Genomic DNA, 22,016 nt, shown 5'->3' with positions numbered 1-22,016 from the left:
AGCATCGGGGGAATGATGGGAGTTGTAGTTCTTGTGGGTGGAGCGGTTATCCGTCAGAGGGCGCGTTGTCCGGAGTTGTAGGCGGAACGGGAAGGGGCGGGTTGGAAAAGTGCTTTTCCCACAATGCATCGGGCTCGTTCTAATTCCTCCTCCTTTCCCCACCCCATCCGTAACCAACCTTTCTGCTTGGTTACCACAGTGGTGTGTGAGTCCATTGCCTGGAAGCCCCCCCCCCCCCGGGGTGGCTAATGGGATGAGGCGTCTGTTTTCTCTTCCACAGAGTGCCTGGATCTGACTGGGTCTGGGTTGGAGAGTGAGGGCCTCAGAGCACCTGTGAGCTGCCAGGAGCCTGTTGTGGCATGAGGCTCCATGTGCTTCAGGGAGGCGCAGTGGGTGGGGAGGCAGGTCAAGGCAGCGCCTCCCCAGTGGAGTCCTTCGAAAAGCGCCGCCGCTGCCGTGGGAGGCACCCAAGCACCCACAACTCACGCTCAATGCACGTGGGTTGTGGGTGCTTGGGTGCCTCCCATAGCGGCGGTGCTTTTCGAAGGACTCCGCTGGGGAGGCGCTGCCTTGACCTGCCTCCCCACCCACTGCGCCTCCCTAAGTACATACATAGCACTATATAAAACAATAGATAATCGCTCTCTGACTATGTTCCAGGGAATGGGCTAGTGTTCTGGGGTGAACAAGGCTGAGGTGAAAACTATTCTTCAAGGCCAGGATGCTTGGAAACATTGCCTCAGTAATCCTTACAGCCACCACCCTGGATCAGTATCCAGGTCATGCCTTTTTATCCATTCCGGAACCCCCAGTGGATTTAAAAAAAAAAAAAATCAGTGGATACCAAATCACTGGAAAAATAGCTTTAAAGACCCACTTCCAGGTTTCTTGCTCTTCCATTGTCACCCTAGAATGCATTGGTTTTTACCAAACCTTGTTAAAATTAATGTTTTAATGCCTTATTTGATTTTTTTAAAACTTGTGACATTTTGTACTTGATTATGAAGGTCTGTAAGGCACCTTGGGCATTTGCTTCTGCATGGGTGTAAATTTCTTAAATAAATAAATTGGTATAGACACTATACCGCATTCAGCCACTAGGTGGGGTGAATAATGGAATCTAGTGGAATGAAATTATAATTATTTAACAGCACAAAGGTGGAAAATGGGATTTTGGTGCCTTTTTCCTTGTTACAAGGCATTTAAAGGTGGACCTTGGTATCAGTGGTGAGTCAAATTAGTGGCTACCAAATTCCCACCTGTGTCTCCATATCAATGATGGATTACTGACGCTGGTTTTCCTAGAAGCACCTCATGGTTCTTGGCAAAGGCAAGATTTAAACCTGAGCCCTTCAGATTCACAGGCAAATCTTTTAGTTACAGTGATGCACTCTCTCTCTCATACTGTTGAACTCACGGAAGCAATTCTCAAGTAGCCTCACTATTTAGATACTCACTAAATAGTATTTAGTTTCACTATTTAGTTTCTTGTTATTTAACAATGCTTTGTCACCTTATTTTTTTTTTTTTTAGGTTTTGATGGAGGTGTAAGAAGCAAGTGATACTGTCTCTTCTGGCTGCAGTGGAAGTTTAGCTGGCTTCTCTACCATGAGTGCATCCAGCAGTGTGAGAACACCAAGACATTCAGTACTGCCTCCCATTGTCCCCAACACTGAGAAGAAATTTCTGGAGACCATTCAGAAATACATTATTTCAGAAATTGGGAATGTAGGTTGTACCGAGCAGGGACCAGCTGAACAGTATTACATCATATACAAAAATGTGTTTGAAATGGTAAGCAAGCACTGTCAGTAGTATTTCACATTGCAAAAACAGTGAATGTATTCCTTAGCTGGGTTCAGGCATAGCATGAAAATATAGTTTGTTTCACTAAATCTTAGTTTGCGTTGCACCTGAACCCCATTCTGCCTATAAACTATGTTTTGTTTGCTAACAAACTAGGATCTGATATTATTATTTATTAAGTACAACACAGTCCTGGAACGTGCTGGAATCCCTAGCATGTATGCACTACTGAAACAGAGACGCCTGCGTTGGCTCGGTCATGTCGTGAGAATGGATGGTGGCCGGATCCCAAAGGATCTCCTCTATGGAGAACTCGTGCAAGGAAAGCGCCCTACGGGTAGACCACAGCTGCGATACAAGGACATCTGCAAGAGGGATCTGAAGGCCTTAGGGATGGACCTCAACAAGTGGGAAACCCTGGCCTCTGAGCGGCCCGCTTGGAGGCAGGCTGTGCAACATGGCCTTTCCCAGTTTGAAGAGACACTTGGCCAACAGTCTGAGGCTAAGAGGCAAAGAAGGAAGGCCCATAGCCAGGGAGACAGGCCAGGGACAGACTGTACTTGCTCCCGGTGTGGAAGGGATTGTCACTCCCGAATCGGCCTTTTCAGCCACACTAGACGCTGTTCCAGAACCACCTTTCAGAGCGCGATACCATAGTCTTTCGAGACTGAAGGTTGCCAACTAGTTTGCGTTGCACCTGAACCCCATTCTGCCTATAAACTATGTTTTGTTTGCTAACAAACTAGGATCTGATATTATTATTTATTAAGTATTTATATACCGCTTTTCAACAAAAAAGTTTGTGAGTTTACAGAGCGGTTTACGGAAAAAAATCAAATAACTAATGGCATTTTAAAATTGGTTTGCAAACCATAGCTTGTCCTAACTGGTTTCTTATTATGTAGGAATTCACAGGTAATTGACACACTGCAGTTAGAACCTTTGCCTCCAGGGCTGTTGGCACCATTTTGGCACCATGGCAGCCCCTCACTCCGGGGCAGTGCAGGATTGGGCTGCCCCAGTGCATTCCTAACCTGTGCAGGTACAGCCTGGCCGCAATGGCCTCTGCTTTATCCAGCACAGGGTAGGAAGCTGCTGGAGGTCACCTTGGGGTAAGGGGATGTAATATCCAGCCTGCTCTATAGGGCTTGTCAGATGTGTGCCAGCTATTTAGCAGTAGGGCTTTCTGGCCTCTGCAGAGGGTTAGGATACGACTTGTGCTGCCACCACCACTCCTACTTCCACTCTTGATCCCAACCTTCTGTTCTGCTCTCCCATGCCGACATCACACTCTTCCATCTCCTGCACCACCCAGCACAATCCTATTTGTGTCGGCTGATGCCGGCAGGCTGGCACACATCCTTGTGCTGGCACTGCTGGCTCTCAGGTTGGTGCAAATGCACCTTACGGCATGTTTGCAACACTTGAGAGCTGGCACAGGGGGCCTGTGCCAGCTCAAGTCCATGTTAGGATTGGGCTGCTCAAATGTGCATTGGGGGTGAGTTAGGTCAGAAATGGGTCAGTGGGTATAACCACTGAGTCAGTGAATATAACGTTGCACTTAGGGTACCATCTTGAACTTGCTAAGTTCCAGTGAACTTAGTTGGAACTAGTTTCTGAGTAAACATGGGTAGGATTGCAGTTAATCCTGTCCAATCAGAGGTCTAGCCTATGGCTGAAATTCTATTCACACTTACTTAGAAGTAAACCCAGTTGAAATCAATGTGACATACTTATGAGTAAACATGCATATTATGAGCACACTTCTTGTTGGGGTGTCCTGGGCCCAGGGAGGTGAACTGTAGGAATCTTTTCATGTCCTTTTAAGGGCTCAGCACTTGTTCAGAGACTTTTGGGTGGAGCATCTCCTTTGATAATTGCATTGTTAGAAAGTAGTGATGGCAAATAACTCCTCTCTCTGATTTGAATGCAGATAATTGAGCATGTCAATGCATATAAGAACACCCTAACCACCATCAAGCAGGAATATGATGCCTTTATAGAAGCTCTCAAGAAGGGTCAACAGACTGCCTTTTATCTCCATGGGAAATTAAAAGTTTTAGCTTGTGAACCTACAACTCTCAAGTACTATATGAAAAGAATTACTCAGCTGCAAGAGAAGTAAGGACTTCTTATTTTGATTGAGTGGTTCTTAGGGACACTTGCAGCTGGGAACACTGGAAGTGACTTCCAGTATTTCCCCTGGAAACAACAATGCATTAATAAAAAATGGTATAAAAATTGGAAACCGCAAAGAGCACAGCATCAGATTTAGGTGTTGTCCACTTCCAAATGCCCCCATGGAACAAAATAGTCTTTCTGAAGTGCCCGTGTCATCAGGGGTCATATAAGATGGCCAGTCCTGGCTCTAAATGAGTGCATGTGTTGGTTTGCACCCTAACAAAGATGTAGCAGCTAGCTCTAGAGGTCAGTGGCTTCACAGTATTGCAAGAATTTTACCCTTCTCTGCTCCCTCACCAAAAACTCTAGTTCATACCCTCATAATCTCTCACGTTGACTACTACCACCTTTCCTTTTCTTGTCTTCCTTTGACTCTCCTCAGTCCTCTCACCTCCTTCCAGCACTAGGCTACCAAAATCTTTCTCCTCTCTCAATACTCCAACCATGTCACATCCCTTCAGTAACTTTCCATCTGCTCCTAGATCCAGCACAAGCTCCTGGCTCTTAACGTCAAAGCCCTGCCTGGTCTTGTACCTTCTTACCTCCCAGCTCTGATATCCTGCTTCATTCTCATGTGTAACTTTGCTCCTCCAGCTCCACCACATTCAACCATCCAAAGGGCTGTGTCTCCTCAAATTACTCTGCCCTTTCACTCTTTTCTGACCCTTATGTCTGGAACTGCCTCCTGCCACACCTGGTAACATCCCCTCTCTGACTTCCCTCAGATTCCTTAACAGCAACCTTTTCTGTTTTTCTCTTTGGCACAATGCCTTCATTGTAATGAAGCATAGCACCTGAAACAACTGCACATTCTTCTCAGCTTATCCTGCTTCCATTCCACTCCTCTGATGTTTGCTAGGTACATGGATAGTATAATAATAATATTTAGAAATATATGATCCAGAAACTTAGAGTAGGTTACAGTGTAGCAAACCTCCCAAACCTGTAGAAATAGCAACATTACAACAATGTTTATTTATTTGTATTTATACAGGTATTTATATACCGCCTTTCTTTGGTCGTCGGATTTCTCCTCAGACTTTAATCCAAGGCAGTTTACATAGGCAGGCTGTTCTAAACCCCTGTAGGGATTTTTCCAATTGAATAGTTCTAGTCTTTCGTAGAACTCCTCGTTCCAGCTGGATTCCTTCCTGGTCTGGCCTCTCTCTGGCCCTTCGCCTCCCACGCTCCACTTGACAGCAACTCCTCTCTGCCGCCGAGGGTCAGCTCATCAGTATATCAGCATGTCATCAGTTTTCTGGTGCTTCCGGTTGTTTTGAATCTTTTGCACTTATATTTTAAAGGAAATACCCCTATTACCCTGTCTCTCAATCGCATCTTCTTGACACATTATAAACTCCCCCTCTGACCTGTTTTAACTACAAATCCTCAGAAAAACTACTAGAACCCAAATAAATGCATAAAAAACACAAGGAATTACTACCCAAATCTAAGATCGCCAGGGTTCCTTGCAAGTCCACTTGCAGGTAGCCACCAACATAAGTGAGGCAGGAGTACGGTACTTTAACAGATTTCGAATATGTTTTCTAGGGTAAGAACAATTGAGAAAAATTCTTCAAAAATTGAATCCTTGGTAGAGAAAACAAGAATGTTAAGGAAGACGCCATCAAAAGCATCCTCATCCCCACAGAGGAAAATTGATCCTTCTCAAAAAATACCAGGTGCAGTGTCGTTGTCTTGCAGCTTAGATATCACAATATCAAGTTTCTCTTAATTAAAATGTTCAAATTCAAACAAAAAAAATATTTTTTGTAAACTACTCCCTAAAAAGGCTGTACTGTAGCCTCTTTTGTTGTGGCATGCAGCACTGTTGGCCCATGTGGGCCTTTGGGTGACAGCCACATTTCTGGTGAGGCATTGTGATGACGCAGGGGTAGGTGGTGAGCCAAACCCTGCCCCTTCTCAGACTGGCCTGCTGGTCTCACTTTTCAGCTCTTGTCCTTCCCCACTTCTTTTTTTCAGAGGTTGTGCAATTGACTTCTGGAGTGGTCTTGCCAACAGAGGTGATGTGGGTCTCATGCTTATTGTTCCACCTCAGAAAAAAGAGACTTGAGCTCATTGTCCTATCCAGGCAACTCTGCAGGAAAAGACCTAAATTATAACTGGAGCTTCTATGATTTATTCCTGCCATTAAAAAAAATTTAGCACCCAGATTCATTTTGAAGTGGAGGCAGAGAAATATTTTGTGCAAAATTGCACACATTAACATTTTGCTTCCCAGAACTTGAGCTTTTGGACTATTTTGCCAAAGGATGTATTTACACAGCAGACATAAATTGGTTTGATGCCACTGTAGGTGCCATGGCTGCCTCCAAAGAATGCTGGGAATTCATTGCAAGAATGCTGATGTCTCCATCATAGTGTCACACTTTCCTGGTTTCCTTGGGTATCTTCCTTGAGTTATTTATTTTCTAAAGTAACTCAGATCAGTTCTTGTTAAGAACTTTTATTCTGTTGTGAAAATTTTGAGCATTTAGCTCTCCATGACTTGGACTGGGTCATATTCACTTTGGAGGGAAGGATTTTTATCTTATTTGTTCTGCACATATGAATGTGTTGGGCAACAGTTTGGTTAGATAATGCATACCAAGCAGAGTGGGGTGAGCCTTGGAGAATTGCTCTGTATCTGGGTATTAAACATGAATATACAAAGTTGCCATTTGCTAAGGCTGCCTCCTTTGGGAGGAAGCAGTACTCCAAGGTCTCAGGCAAAGAGAGAGAGCGAGAGCGAGAGAGAGATATCCTCCCAGCCCTGTTACCTGAAGATGGCAAGGATTGCATCCTTCTGCATGCACAGCATACATTCTGCCACTGAATTGTGGCATCCGCTGCCAGTCCACCCATGAAGCCATCTGAAGAGGACTGTATCAGCTGCAGATTGTGATAAGTCTGAGGTGGTGGCGGATTCTTTCACCCTGAGCCTGCTGCCACCGCTACCTCACTACAGTTTGCTGCCAATGCAAATTGCAACAATCTGCTTTCCACCTAATTGCGTGAGATAATTCCTCTCCTTACTGTGCTTCTTGCATGCTGCTGTGAAACCCAGAAATGCGAGACTTCCAGTTTCATTCACAGGGACAGCGTACAGCATAAAGGCACTGTCTTTGTGATTGAAACTGGAAGTCCTGCACTTCCAGGTTTCACAGCAGCATGCACGGAGCATGGTAAGGATTGGGGGGGGGGGCGTGTTTACACACAGAGCTGTCAGACCCAAGATGGCATGAGGTGGTGGTGTGCTGTTGTGCTGCTTATTGGCTCCACCCTTAATTTCACTTTATGAAGCTACAGAATGTGTGCTGGCCTTTCAGCACTCATTGTGGTCACAACTTTGATTTTGTTTGAATTGTAGTTACGCTCAGTCTGAACATCCAGATAGTCAGATAGGCTCCGACAAGAGCCACAAGTTCATGGAAAGTTTTGCTTTTTCCATTCTCAACAGGTCTCAACCATAAAGACTCCCTTGACATAGATGCCCTTACAAAACACTTGACTTATCTACAAAAGAAGGTGAAGGAGCTGAAAGAAGACATGCTGACAAAATACATTCCCATGGAGAACGCAGTCAACATTGAGAAGGACTTGGAATGGGCCCTGGGCTTGCGAGATGAGGCTGAAAGAGAGAATGAGAAGCTGAAGTTTTGGTATGGTGGCCCCTGTTTATTTATTTATGACTGAATGAATGAGAAGGACTTGGCAGGGTATTCTCTCATTCAACAATAGCAATACCCATCCATGCTGTTCATCAGGTGCAGTTGCTGTATTTGTTTATTTCGGACATTTATACATCACCTTTCACAATTTTTTGAAAAATTTCCTAAATTGTTTACAATTAACATAAAATAATCACAATTCCAAAGGAATTGCAGCAGTGAAAACCAGCAGCTTAAAGCTAAAAACCTTAAATCCCTGGGTGGATAAAAAAGTATGGCCCCAGTAATGCTGGGCCTTTCTCGGGTGGCCCTCGCTGGGGAGGGAGTTCTATGAAATAGGGTATCACAATCAAAAAGGCCAGTCACCCCTTGCAAGGCACCTGCAGGAGGACCTCTGAAGACTACCTGAGCACTGAAGCAACACAGTCCACCACATTTTCATCAGAAAGGGCCCTTATCTTTGTGTTGGAAGTTCTGTATTCAATCCTTGGCACCTCCAATCTGGATGTCCCATGGGACAAGGAGGACCTCTGGCCAAGGCACCAACCATCTCAGTCTATTAGCTTAGTTAGTACCCAGCAGATGGACCAATGGTTTCACCCAGGATGTGGCCACTCCTATTTCATTTACTAGAGAGGGCTCACAGCTAAGTTGCATAGCACATCCTTTGCCTGTATAAGGACCTGTCCCTGGTTTTAAACTCCAGCCTGGTGAGGGCAATGTCATCATCTTAATTTGTCTGTCATTAACCTGAGCAAAGATGAGATGTACAACTGCTAACCACATGGTACACATCTCATTGAGTTTGACCTCAAAACACAAGAAAGCCTCTGCCAATCAGAACAGACTATAGTGGGCATGATATAGTATACCCTTAGTTGGGTTTGATTTACACTTTTTTGAAATAACACATTTTCAAATTTAATACTGAAACCTAATATATGTGCGCTAATTTTTGAAATAATGTGGTAAATTCCTAGTGCTCTTACATGTTTAACTGCCTTTGTGTGTGTTCCTTTTGATTTTTAATTGGTGCATTTTTAAAATATGCACTGATTTTTACAGATGTAACACCCAAGTAAAATGAGAGGTTCCAGTATAAGGAAGCCTCATAATTAAATTGAATTTAAGCAGTGTGTTCAACATGTGGGCCACCTCACTCATTGCAATGGGAATAGATGTGTTTTCCCTTATGGGTGCATGCTGTAGGCCAGCCAGTCAGCGGCTCCGTGCAGCATGTGTCTGCTCCATGCTCCTGCCACTGAATACAGATCATTTCAGAGTTTTCTCATAATATGCATATGAAGCCTGTCTATACCTAGAGGTGGAAATTTATTTGGTGCTGTAAGAGTACATTCAAACAGTATATTTCTGCAGACATGGAAGCCATTTCCCTGTGTTTGTGTGAATGTATTATACATCTTTAGTAATTCAGATTGATTCATCAACTTACCTCAGACTGGTCTGAGGATGATAGACCTTTGAGGTGCAAGGGCATAATCAGGTGAGGCAGTGGCGTAGCTAGCGAGGGGTGGGGGGCGCTCCACCCTAGGTACCAACCTTGGAGGGGGGGTGACACCACAAGTGATCAAAATTGCTAAAATTGTGGTATTTAGGGATCATTCTATATACCGTTGGATGTGGAATTTGCAGCAGAATGCAATGAAAAAACTGGAGTGAAATATTTCTATTCTATCAAAAGTTATGGCCAAAAATCCAGAAAACAAAAATGCATGGAGCCCTATGGAAAGTGAAATTGAGCCATAGCGTGCATTTACTCGTGATTAGGCAAACTTGCCTTAGTCCATCGGAAAGGGCAGGCTGAGCGGAATCCAACGACACCAGAATGGTCCCAATCTGATGAATGCAGCCTCCCAAGAACACCCAAGAAGGAAGTCCCCCCCCCAACTTGACAAATGTATTGAGCCCTATGGAAAGCAAAACTAAGCCACATGGTCGTGTTTACTCATGAGTAAGCAGCCGTGTCTTGGCTCTTGGTCAGGTCAGGCAAAGAGGAATGCAAGGCTACCAGAATGGTCCCAATCTAATGGACATGGAGCTCAACAAATGCTCCAGAAGGCAGCCCTCCCCCATAAAAAAAGAATAAAATAGAGGCTTGAGCTGATAAGGTTAATTCTTCTCTTTTAGACTTGTAAAGCCAGGTGGACCTGCTAGTGATACGGTTTAAATAAAAGAACTTAAATTGAACTGGGTACTGGATAGGGCTGAAAATCTCACTGATTTCTTTGTGGGGGGGTGTTATTGCAGGCAGGTTAAAGAGAAAATTCACTTGGTGGAACAGGGCTAGCTTCCCCTTATTTATTTGTTTTTCTTTAATTTAATTTAATTATTTATAATTATTTATTTTAATTTCCTTGATGGTGTCATTTCCAACCATGACATCACTTCCTGTGGGTCCTGAACAGATTGTCATTCTAAAAAGTGGGTCCTGGTGACACCCTAGTGACTAAAATTATGGAAATCGTGGCTTTTCGGAATAATACCATCATGTTATATACAATTTGATGCAGAATTTCATCCATTGCTTGTGGGGAAACATTCACTGCATTTATTTTCTGGCCATTATTATTATGGACCCAGTGTTTCTCAATGTTTGTTCCCTACTGTACCACTTTGCATTGTCCACCTATTGGAATTACCACTGGAGGTTACTGGGGATGATGTCATCACTAGTTACTTCTGGATTGAAAGGCCAGATGCAATGCCACAAACATCGGTAAGAGGTTCTGGATGACCTGGGAAGGTAGATCAGGCCTGGAAAGGGGGTCAGGATTCAGGTGTGCCGCCGCTGCCGATTCCAACCCCCTGGTCCTGATCCACCCTCTTCTGCATACCCATCCCATTCCACCCACCCACTCATCTCCACACTCCCCATACCCTGTTCCACTCCCTGAACAGGCTTACCTGCTCCATTGGGTCTCTGGCTGGTTCTTTTGCGTGTGTGTCAGAGTCCTGATTGCTGCTTGACACTGAGTTTATGACAAGTGAAGTATGAAGAGTGCAAAAGAAAGGGAACAGGATGATAAGAATGAATAGGGGTTGAAATGGGGAAGCCAAATCTTGAAGGAGTCATTGGAATTTGCTGAACCAGCCCCACTTATCCCACGTTCTCTGTTTTTGTAGCTTTTACCGAATCACACAAGTTGCCAATGTTGTGGGAATCTGGGAGAATTCAGACAAGACCATTGAAACCTTGCAGAACCTCATCTCTCAAATGATAGAATATGAGAAACTTGCAGCTGGTAAGGATGGATTCAGATTTCACTATACCACAGCAGCCACCAATCAAGCCATGCTGTCCCAGAAAAACCAGAACTGGTTTGTGGTGCATTCAGACATCAGAGGACTTTTGTGGCAATGGCAAGCAGTTATATGAAGAAGTCCATTGTGTTTGGATTTTTTTACATTAGAAGAGTGCTTTTTTCTGTCTTTCCCTGTACAGCAATATCTTGGACTTTCATCTGGCTAGGGCATGGATGAAGGGCAAAAATGGACGAATGCCAGAGCATAGCCTTATTTAGCTTGCAAATTTATTTTGGCCAGTGAAAAATGAAAAGAACTATCTAATACATGTGAATACATTCAAAATTTTCATAAACAGAAATAAAAGAAAAATAAACATAAGAACATTGATGAACAAGTTGGATGAAACTGAACGAAAGAGGAAAACACAACAACAAAATTTGAAATGTGGTTATAATTGGAAACAGCTGAAAGAACAAAGTGATGAAAATCAAGTGGATGAAAGTCAAGGTTTCGCTGTACATTCCCCTTTGGTACATCTCTTCTACACTCTCACATTTGTGCCCCTCCTTGCTTGTTCTGTTCTCAAGTTGTAGTCTTTATGAGTTCTGACATATTACCCTTTTTTATTCATCAAGGGGGTTCCTGTCTTTTTGATCCCTCCTCAAGAGGTTTGGTTTCTTTTTGGTTCTGTTTTTTATGAAAACCTTTTCTGAATCACTCTAAATTTACTTTTCGCGCTCCTCTATTGCCAGATGACTCTCTTCTCCCACCTCTAGTACTTCTGATCAACCCCTTTCATTCCCTTGCTTTCTTGTCTGGTGTGGACTGGAATCCCTCTGGACCAGGGCTGGGTCACTTCTGTGCAATCTTTTGTGCAACATGAACTATTCATCACTAGAGTAGGGAGTAGGGGTGAATTTGACCCAGGGTTCCCAGCAGTCAGGCCTTGCCTCCTGCAACACTAGTGCTCTCTTTCTGTGGCAAGTAGGATAGAGAGACTTCTGTGCTTCAGGGGTGCCATCTAGCTCATGAAACTAACCAATCTGAGCGCTCAGTCAACTGACCTCCAGGGCCAGTCGCTCTTCACCAGCCCTGTAAAGCCCTGGCCTCTGATCTTACTCCTCCATCTAAGAAGTTTGTCTCTAGCATGGGAACATTGTATAGGTTGAGTCTAGTTATTCGCAAGGGTTTCGTTCCCAGAACTCACATGGATGGCAAAAATTGCATTAAAGGAAATCATTTAAAAAACAATGTCCCTTTGCTAGGCAATTTAAAAACAGCCTTGCTCACCTTTGTGATGTAAGACATTAGGCAGACAATTCATCAATCAGACGCTTAGAAAGGCTTCACTTCAAGCTAGTGACCCCTCCCTTCACCCAGAGCACAATACTGGGAAAGAACGCAAAGTGATTATCTTTCTTTCACGTGCTCAGGGGGAAGGGAGGGGTTGCTTACCTTGGAGTGAAGCTGTTCTAAGTGCCTGGAGAGAGAATAATTGATGGCTTGTCAGCTGGCTGCCCTCTCTCGCATTAATGAACCTATTGTTAAATGACTTTTTCCTTTAATTTACAGGACCCTTCTCATTACGTTGAGATAAATTCGCAGGTGAAAAATCCGTGAATTTTTCAGGTTATACCTGTATAAGCTATTTGTCCCAAGCCCTTGTTCCTGGCTCCTAGATCATTGTTCACTTCCGTCAGTTTTGACTCCTACCTCTGGCCCAACCAAACTGACAGCTCTCTGGACCCCAGAATATGGCTGCCTGGAGTTAAACCCGACCCTTTCTGAAGACTAATATAGTATTTTAGGACACACCTACCCTAACCCTAATAACCAAGGAACACTTGGGTTAGTAGTTCTAAAAAGGGGATAGTGTTTTCTTAAGAGAGAAATTCTCTCTTAATTCTCAGCCCCCATATCAAGTTACAGTTTCCAGAATGTTTTGGTGGAAACCGTGATGTTAGTCGTGTGCATGGGGTGTCCAGCAGTATACATTTCTGGTATAGAGATGCCCTTTATCATCTTCCGTGTTTGCTACTGTTAGTGTTACCGCAACCAGGGGTTTTCTCCCACCTCAGGGCTAACTGAAAATACTAACCTCCCATGGCTAATAACTTTTCAGATGTAGCTGCCTCCAGCATCTCAAGTGTATTTGAATGTGACCCAACCAAAAGTAAAGAGGCTGAAGATCTGATTGAATACATTGAAAGGTAAGATTAGCGGGTGCTCCATGAATCCTCCAATCTCTCCTCCACCCTTTTCCTTTGCTATGCATATTTATTTGCAGTTTTTCAAAAAATATCACATGAAAGATCATAGCACTTTAAGCATATGTCATCTCCTCTCTCATCCTACTTTCCCCCAACACATTAGATTTCTGTACTGGACTCTAGGGGAGTTGTGCAATAAAGAATTGTGAGAATTCGCTAGGCGGGTGCGGATGCGGGGGGTGCGGACCGCACCAGGTGATGTGCATGGGGGGGTGACACGCACAGGGAGGGTGAAACGCTAAATTGCAGTGGTTAGGAGTAATACCATCACGTTATATACCTTTGGATGCAGAATTTTGAGAGGAATGCAATGCAAAAAACCAGAGTGAAATATCCCCTTTCTATCAAAAGTTATGGCCAAAAAACCAGAGAACAAAAATACATGGATCCCTGTGGAAAGTGAAAGTGAGCCGTATCGCACGTTTACTCGTGAATAGGCGAACGTGCCTTAGACAGTCGGAAAGGGCCGGTGGAGAGGAATTCAACGACACCAGAATGGTCCTGATCCAAAGAATGCAGCCCCCAAAAACACCTGAGAAAGAGTCCCTCCCTCCAAGCAGATGAACGTATTGAGCCCTATGGAAAGTGAAACTAAGCCTCACAGTTGAGTTCACTCACGAGTAAGCAATCGTGCCTTGGCTGATGTGGAAGATCAGGTGAAAGAGAATGCAAGGCTACCAGAATGGTCCTGATACTATGCACCTGGAGCTAAACAAGTGCTCCAGAAGGCAGCCTCCCCCCCCCCCCACTAAAAAGGGTCAAAACAGAGGCCTCAGCTGATAAGGTGAACTTTTTTGAGACTTGCAAAGCCAGGTGGATCCTGACAGCGATCTGGTTTAAACAGTTCTTCAATTGAACTGGGCACTGGGTAGGGCTGAAAACCTTACTGGTTTTGGAGGGGGGGTGTTATTGCAGGCAGGCTGCAGAGGAAATTCACTTGATGTTCCAGGGCTGGCTTCTGCTTATTTAATTATTTGTTTTACTTTAATTATTTATACTTATTTATTTTAATTTGCCTGATGATGTCACTTCCACCATGACATTAGTTCTGGTGGGTTTCGGACAGATTGTCATTCTAAAAAGTGGGTCCCAGTGCTAAAAGTTTGGGAACTGGTGCAATAAGGTGTTAGTAAGTTGACACCCTTGGGTGGGTGTGACACCACTAGTGACCAAAATCACTAAAATCATAATTTGGAAGAATAATACCATCATGTTATATATCAGTCCATGTGTAATTTCATGCAGAATGCATTCTATCTTTGTTCTATCAAAAGGTACAGCCCATAAACCAGTGGGGGCGGAGCAATGGTGCATCACCACGCCCACCACCTGGGGTATTGTCCCGCCCACTGCATGGGAGGTGACGCGCTGGCATCCCGCATCGGGTGACGTGAACCCTAGTGACACCACTGATGTTTCCTCACTCTTAGCCTGAAAGAGCTCTAATCCAATTGCCAGTTTCCCTGGTCCTGCAGAAGTGAGAGGAAGGTCACTTTAGCCTTTGCCACTGACTAGAGGAATATGAACTGCTGGGTAGCTTTTTTGTATTGTAATTTGTAAACCATCTTGGAGTTCATTTATCTGAAAAGTGGTATATAAAACCGAAGGGGGGACACAGAAAAAGATCCCAGTGCAGCATACAAAACGAGAGACAAATGGATGATATTTTCCATGATGCATTCATTCAGCAATTAAATACGAGCAGAATTTATTTTCTCACTACGCTCTAACCTTTCCATAGCTCACACTTGTTTATCAGGGAAAACAGCAGGAAGATGTGACTCTGCAACCATCCTAATGTGTGCTAAAGCATGACTGGAGCATGGAAGGAAGACATCTTCTGTTTGCCTAGTCAGTGCATCTGGATTACCCAGCTGCTGGCATCAGGCCTACCTAGTGCACACCCCTTGCCAGTTGAATTGTTCTTGCTCCGACCATTTGTCCTTTAAAACTATATATTTTAAAATCTGTTTTAGGTTCAATGAATTATTTTCCCGTAGACAGTATGAGGCTGCTGCAATATATGCAGCAAACTGCCCAAGAGGCATTCTCCGGAATGAAGAAACGATGGATAAATTTAGAGGTATGGAGACCCCCCCCCCATGTGACTTTTTGGATCAACCAAGAAGGCATTCTCTGTTTTGGAGAAGGCCGTCAGGAGTGACTTGTCTCTTCCCATTCGTTCTTGAGGCAAGGCTAAGGCAAAAGTTAGCAAACTTGGAATAATCTATTTTCAGCAGCTTTCCCTTCATTCTGGAGCTCTTGTACACTTAAAATACATCACAATCTGACAGTTTTTGGATGCATTTGTCCAATTCTTATTTTCTGAATCTGTTTTCTGTGCATTCTAATACACTTACTACCCTGTATGTTCTGTGATTGAACTAACAGTTTGAATAAATATGTCTTGCTGCTGCTCATTATTCCCAGCTCCCAATCACCCATTCCTTCTTCTGTTTACCCTGAATCCACAATTCTTTCTAAGCATTTCCAAATTATTCGAACCTTTTCAGCAGAATAAATTAGGTACACTAAGCAAATATATCTCCATGTCCTTCCTTAAATAAGTTTTCTTGAGCTAGGAAATGAGCTCCCTGGATAGAGAATCTGACCTCAGGAGGACAACAAAGGTTGGTGCAGAGAACAAGCAACTCTAGACACAAAAAGACTTTCTTTGGTCTCCTTTGTAACTCACTGCATTCTCTCTCCAGCTGCTGGCCCTGTTAAAGGGAAGGTCCTCCCTCTGTTGATGTACTGTGAAGCTCTTGTAAACAGCAGTGTGGCCACTAAGTATCCACTTCCTGAAAATTTGGCTGCAGAGGCCATCAAATGTGCCTTGGATGAGGAACGGTTAGATCTGGTGATGCACTGGGTCACCCTACAAAAGTAAGTGGACCCTCTCAAGCATTCCTGACTCCCCTTCCAAAGATACGTTTTTGATTGCACTTCCTTAAGCAATGATTTTCAAGGCCACTTTACACTTTAAGCCTGCTGAGCTTAGTTTTTCTTTACTTACTAGCAGATTGATCAGGACTGTGGTGAGAGGAAAGAGAACTTTAATTCTTAGAGCCCCTCCGCCCACCAGCCACAGTCCCTCTTGGGAGGGGACCTGCTCCAGCTACTCTACCCTGGAAAAAGCTTCTTGCTAAAGCTCCCTCTTCTCTGCTGTGATCCAAGCCTGTGGGAGGCCTTGAAATGACTGCCATTAACTAAAGAAGAAAACATACCCATTAGCCCTCATACCACTGTAAATGTCATGTGCAGCTTGGCACTCTCTGCGTCACCACAGTGCCATACAGTGGAGTTGCACTGCATGTGGAGGGAGTATTTAACCCTTTTCCCTTTCTTTCTGTCCCAGTGCAAATGCCCCCCCCCCATGTTGTTATTATGAGGGAAGGAAGCATTGGCAGCTTCTTTTCTAGCACTGACTGCAGCTGGAGAAGGAGGCAGTTTTCATCACAACTGCAGCACAAGAGGAAAGGCTTAAATAGCAAGGGGTGGTGGATATAACATGCTTCATGTTCCCAGTCTTGATATCCACTACCCCCTACTATTTTGATAATAGTAATTTGGAAAGATGGAAACACAAGTCATGCATTTACTGTCACATCTAATTTATCTGTCAAGTCCAGTGTCCATGCAAGCAGGCTGAGGTGAGGCTAGGTGGGGGCGGAGGAAGGAACAGGCAGATGGCCATCTGTGGCCAAAGTGATGCAGACAGAAGGGCTCATTTTGATTTTGAACAAATATGTGAGATTTGTCCTCTGATGTGAGAACAAATTAGTTCAGCTCTGAGAGTAAAACCGATTCAAATGGGTACAAACTACAAGAGAGAAGATTCTGGTTGGATATCAGGAAGAAATTCTGGATTGTAAGGGTGGTTTGATAGTGGAACAGATTGCCAAGGGAGGAGGTAGATTCTCCCATCAGGGAACTTTGTCCATGTCAATCTTTTTTGCCATGTAACTCCAACCCATTGAGGAGGATTGTGGAAGTGTGCTAAAGTGCATATTCAACCAACACAGGGTCCCAAACATCTCCTTCAGGCGTTGCCATGACCTTGCTCAAAATAAACTTGTGCTCCAGTATGCATTGCAGGAGATTGTAGTAGTGGTCAAGCTGTCTTTCAGGGGAACTTTTCATCATAACAGATCTCCTTGGGACCCCCAGGTAAGCTTTAGAGCAGAGTCTCCAAACTACGGCCCGGGGGCCACATCCAGTCCGCCACAAGATTTTATCCAGTCTGCATCAATTTGGGGTTTTTTTGGTCAGAGCATTTGCTGATGTTTGACATTTACTCCTTATATATCATTTCTCAGTTTAAGCATGGAATTTTTTTTGTAATTGTCACATTTCTCTTTTGTTCCTATCATAGCATGCTGATTACAAAAAAAAGATCCGAATAAAACTTATTTGTTTAAATTTCATTTGTTCATTCATTTATAAAACTGATCTTTTTTTCGACCAGTGGAAATGTGTAAAATATACAATGTGGCCCTTGTACTGGAAAGTTTGGAGACAGCTGCTTTAGAGACAGTGGTGTTGCTAGGGGCGTTGCAGGTCGCACCAGGTGACACGCATGGGGGTGTGACACTACTACTGACCAAAATTTTGGTATTTTTGAATAATACCATCACGTTATATATAATTCAATGTATCATTTTATGCAGAATGCAATGAAACAAACCCTGTTGAAATATCTCTATAAAAATTTATAGCCAAAAAACCAGCAAGATGGGGCAATGGTACATCACCACGCATGATGTACTCAGGGCGTTTCCCCGCCCACTGCATGTGAGGAGGTCCATCATGGGGATGACGTGCTGGCTTCCCCCACCCAGTGATGCTAACCCTAGTGACACCACTATTTGGAGGGATCCAAGGATTCATAGGAACACAGTTTGAAAGCTTCTGCTGTAAAGATAGAGGATGTTACATTACATTGGTGATTCCGTTTGACTCCTAAATTCTTTGTACTGGTTCAGAGTCCTATGCCTTTATGAAATGAGTTTTATTGCCTTGTTTCCCCCAGAGTGACACTCACTGAAGCAGCTGGTGATGCAATTTACAAGTATGCAGACATGGATAAGAATCACAGGTCCCAATGCTTTGCTTTGGCTCAGATTGCCTACAGCCAATGCAAGATGCACAAGAAAGCCATTCTGTGCATGTGCAAACAGGGTCAGATCTTAGGAGCCATGGACTACCTCCACCAGCTCAAGCCCCTTTCCACAGGTAGAGTTCAAAGATTTATTTATATGTTTTATATCAACCCAGTTGCCTTGCCAGAATCTGGAGTCAGCTTTCAAAACCACTAAAAGTGCATGTAGTATAAACATACACTCTTGTGAAAGCAATTTGAAAACAGAGCAGTATCCAACCTAGATAAAACCAGGATGGCAGTGAAATCAATCAGAGTTCCATTTAACTATGTGGACCAGTCTAGAGGGCATTCTTCAGAAAGGAGGTCCACAAGGAGAATGCCTGCTGGAATGACCCCATGACCCTCTTGCAATAAGCTCCTTCCAAGTTTCAGATCCACTGTTCCCATGATGTCTGTTTACACTTTTTGGGGGAAGTAATGTTCCTCTTTAAAGAGGAACTGACTTTCCTGCATCCAAGTCTGGAAGTAGAACGCTAATCAGGATTTGTGCATTGTATTTCAGAAAAATAACTGGTACAAACATCTTGTGTATGGGGTTCCATTTTTTATTATCCCATTGGTGAACCTGCCCTCCTGTGAGTTTATCTGATCCTAATTTCAAACTATCTAATCTAGTGGCAGTGAATTCCATAAGATACAGTACTATCCTATACATGATTAAGTAGATGTCACTCCCCTTGTGCTTAATAAGCTTACTCACAAGTAAGTAAGCAACACATTGCAGTTAGCCTCAACCTGTTGCCAATTTCACGTAATGATTCAAAGTTGCATTGTTCTGAGAGACAGAAAAAAATTATTCCTTTCTATTGCCTCTTTTCACATCATTCATAATCTTAAAACAAATTTTACATGTCTATGTAGAGAATGTATAATTCTTTTGGTAGCTGCTAACCACAATAGCTAAAACTGTCACTTACCTTTTCAAAGATCTGTGCTTAGCCAATGCTAGAGATTAAGACCAGGAGACTGTAACTGCTTTTGCCCTCCATTGGTAAATTCCTGTGGGCATTTCTCAGGCTTACACATCCTTTCTACTTGCTTACAGAGGATTATATCTTCCTACTAAGACAATGTCCTAGTACAGAACTCATCCGCTGCCTGACCCAGGAATGGAATGGGAGACCAGCCCCCTTGTCTCTCGGGATGACGCTACTCACACTTCTTAATACTGAACAGAAAATCTACGGCCTACGATTGTTGGAGGAACTTGTCACAGAACAGGGTGAGTTCAGCCTAACTTCAGTGGAAATGTTGCCTCCCTCACTGTTAAAATCTAGGTTGTGAACTACCTGGGGAAGTGTGGTTAAAATCTCTGTTCCCCACCCCAAAATGGGAGGGGTGGGACTGTTGTTCTGTATCTTGGATCCTTTCAATTCCCACAGAGACTTCTGAGGTGCCTGAGCAACCTTAAAAAAGGCTGCTGAACCATCCAGATGCAGTAGACATTGTCCTGGGATGATTCCCTGAAACACTTTAAAATCAGCACCATGGCAGAAAGCTCACATAGACAAGTAGACCAATGGTTTGTTATCTTCTCATCTGGCTTTCCCAGGAACAGCAGATCCCAGCCAGCCCCCCTACTGGGATTGGCATGTGTCAGATGATTGGGAAATCCCCACCCACTTAGCTAGGTCAGAGAACAGGTAGGTCCCCCCAGGTATTTGTAAATCATAAAATTGGATAAACTTTTCACATAATCAACTTTAGGTTTTTTGAAGCCACACAGTTTGCTTTAGGTGTGTTGTCCAGTCTGTCAGACTTTAAAAACATCTTTCCCTCTCCTCTATGTTTGTGTGTGTGTTCTAATAGCAGTTGTGTGGGGACCCCCATCTGAGTTGGGGCCAAGGTGCATAGGTACCCTTTCCCCTTGTGCTGCAGTCCTGTTGAATATCAAACCCATCAGCCCCCATACTGATATTTGCCACAGGAGGGAAGCTGCCATTGGTGTCAATGTCTACCTATGAACACTGACATCACTACAGTAAACTTTCAATTTAATTCAACAGACTTTGGAAGTAGCAATTTCTGAGGTCTGCAAAGGTCCATTAAACTCTACCTTAAAGATAGCTCTGTAAGGTAGTTAAGTGTTGGAAGGCGCTCTGGGGCAGGCTTACTCCCTTCCAGGATTCCCTTGGTGCTGCTGCCCTCGCACTCCCTTCCACCCCCAAGTAGAGTGTCCTAGGAATGGAGATGTTTCTCTGTTCCAGAGAAGAGCTCCTCCTCTCCATTCCTAGAGCACCTACTCAAGGGTGGAAACATACAACTTATAACACATACAACTTAAAACCCCTGCTAATTGGGTAAGAGGCACTTTTTCAAGTGGGTGCTCCTTTTTTTAGCAGGGGGAGAGTAACTGGCCCACCTCACCCCAGCACTGTCTGTTTTAGTGGCTGTCTGCTGGTATTCTTTTTGCATCTTTTTAGATTGTGAGCCCTTTTGGGACAGGGAGCCATTTAGTTATTTGATTTTTCTCTGTAAACCGCTTTGTGAACGTTTAGTTGAAAAGCGGTATATAAATACTGTTGTTGTTGTTGTTGTTGTTGTTGTTGTTATTATTATCTGCCTGAATGTGTGCATCTTTCCCTTTAATGAATGATGTGGTAAAATGTCTGTGTGTATCTTTGTTTTTTCACATGCACTTAGATGTATTGGAAAAAAAGATTGTGAATGATTCAGAGTGCACTGTGGAGGCCTGGAAGCACATAGCAGAAATATGCCTGAACACCAGGAGAGAGAAAGTGTTCAAGGTCCTCATTTCTATCCTTGCTGCGCAGGAAGGCGTGGTGGAAATTCCTGCAGATGATGCGGATGCTGAGTTAATGAATCACGTTTTCTTGTAATTTCCCTGCAAAGCACAGGGGGGAGCTCTTTGACCTAGGAGTTGTTTCAGCTGATTGCATGAGCTAGAAGAAGATCTATGAAAACTCTCATTTAAAAAAAATTATATATATGGGTACTGTATATAATATCTATGTGTCTTTTTTAACTGGGAAATGTGTTCATTGTATTGTATACTGACACTTGTCTTTCATATCACTTGTTGCTTTACTTTTCATAGTTGTTGGCTGCATTTGAACATCACACCCAAATGTTTCCTTTGCCCTTGCTCCTTCCCATCTCCTATCTTTTACACAGCTTATTGAAGACTGAAGTGTTGCAGCAGCCTGTAGTAAATGTAGCAAACTGTTTGACAAAGCTTGGAAGTTGCTGGCAATATATTTTTTCCCATAGCTGAGTCACAAAAATCTTTTTCTTTTTTCTTTTTAAGAGTTTGATGTTTGCCAACCAGACAGTGTTCTGATTTGGTAAGTGAGTTTTTGCAGCACTGGCCAATTTTTACATTCTATAGAGCTAACATGACCATGCAGTTTTCTTTGACCATTTTAGCTATTGTCAGGGCTTTTTTTCTAATGGAACGCGGGGGGACGGAGTTCCGGCACCTTTTTGCAGGGGCCCCTCCCCTTCGGAGGCATTCCAGGAGGGGGGGAGCAAAACAGAGGCATTCGCTGGGTGGGTGCTAGGGGGTGCAGGGCGGGCGGGCACCTGACCCCTTCTTGACCGCACAACGACCCCCTCCTGCCCCCATCTCCAAGCTCTCGCCTGAGCCCAGCCCACTTCCCCTCCCCCCACGCTCTGCTTCCCCGCGCAGCTTCCAAG

At 43.8% G+C, this 22,016-nt stretch overlaps 1 protein-coding gene across 3 annotated transcripts; it reads left to right on the top strand.

The window, feature by feature from the left end:
- Positions 1-129: 129 nt before the first annotated feature.
- Positions 130-21,751, top strand: CLHC1 (clathrin heavy chain linker domain containing 1). 3 transcript variants are annotated; one of them, XM_066611922.1, is made up of 12 exons: positions 130-205; positions 1,534-1,794; positions 3,740-3,927; positions 5,539-5,669; positions 7,448-7,649; positions 10,803-10,921; positions 13,048-13,135; positions 15,172-15,278; positions 15,907-16,081; positions 18,228-18,430; positions 19,405-19,581; positions 21,003-21,751. In XM_066611922.1, the coding sequence occupies exons 2-12, from the start codon at positions 1,609-1,611 to the stop codon at positions 21,197-21,199; spliced, it is 1,773 nt and encodes a 590-aa protein (XP_066468019.1). In that variant the 5' UTR covers positions 130-205; positions 1,534-1,608; the 3' UTR covers positions 21,200-21,751. The 3 variants fall into 3 exon arrangements, with proteins under 3 accessions (XP_066468019.1, XP_066468020.1, XP_066468021.1); XM_066611923.1 differs by lacking the exon at positions 130-205 and adding an exon at positions 265-333; XM_066611924.1 differs by lacking the exons at positions 130-205; positions 3,740-3,927 and having other exon boundaries at positions 1,698-1,794.
- The last annotated feature ends 265 nt before the right edge of the window (positions 21,752-22,016 follow it).

The sequence above is a fragment of the Tiliqua scincoides genome, chromosome 1, assembly GCF_035046505.1.
Source record: "Tiliqua scincoides isolate rTilSci1 chromosome 1, rTilSci1.hap2, whole genome shotgun sequence".
NCBI classification, from domain to species: Eukaryota; Metazoa; Chordata; class Lepidosauria; order Squamata; family Scincidae; genus Tiliqua; species Tiliqua scincoides.
Note: the sequence above shows the minus strand (reverse complement) of the source record. Positions and strands in the feature narration are given on the sequence as shown.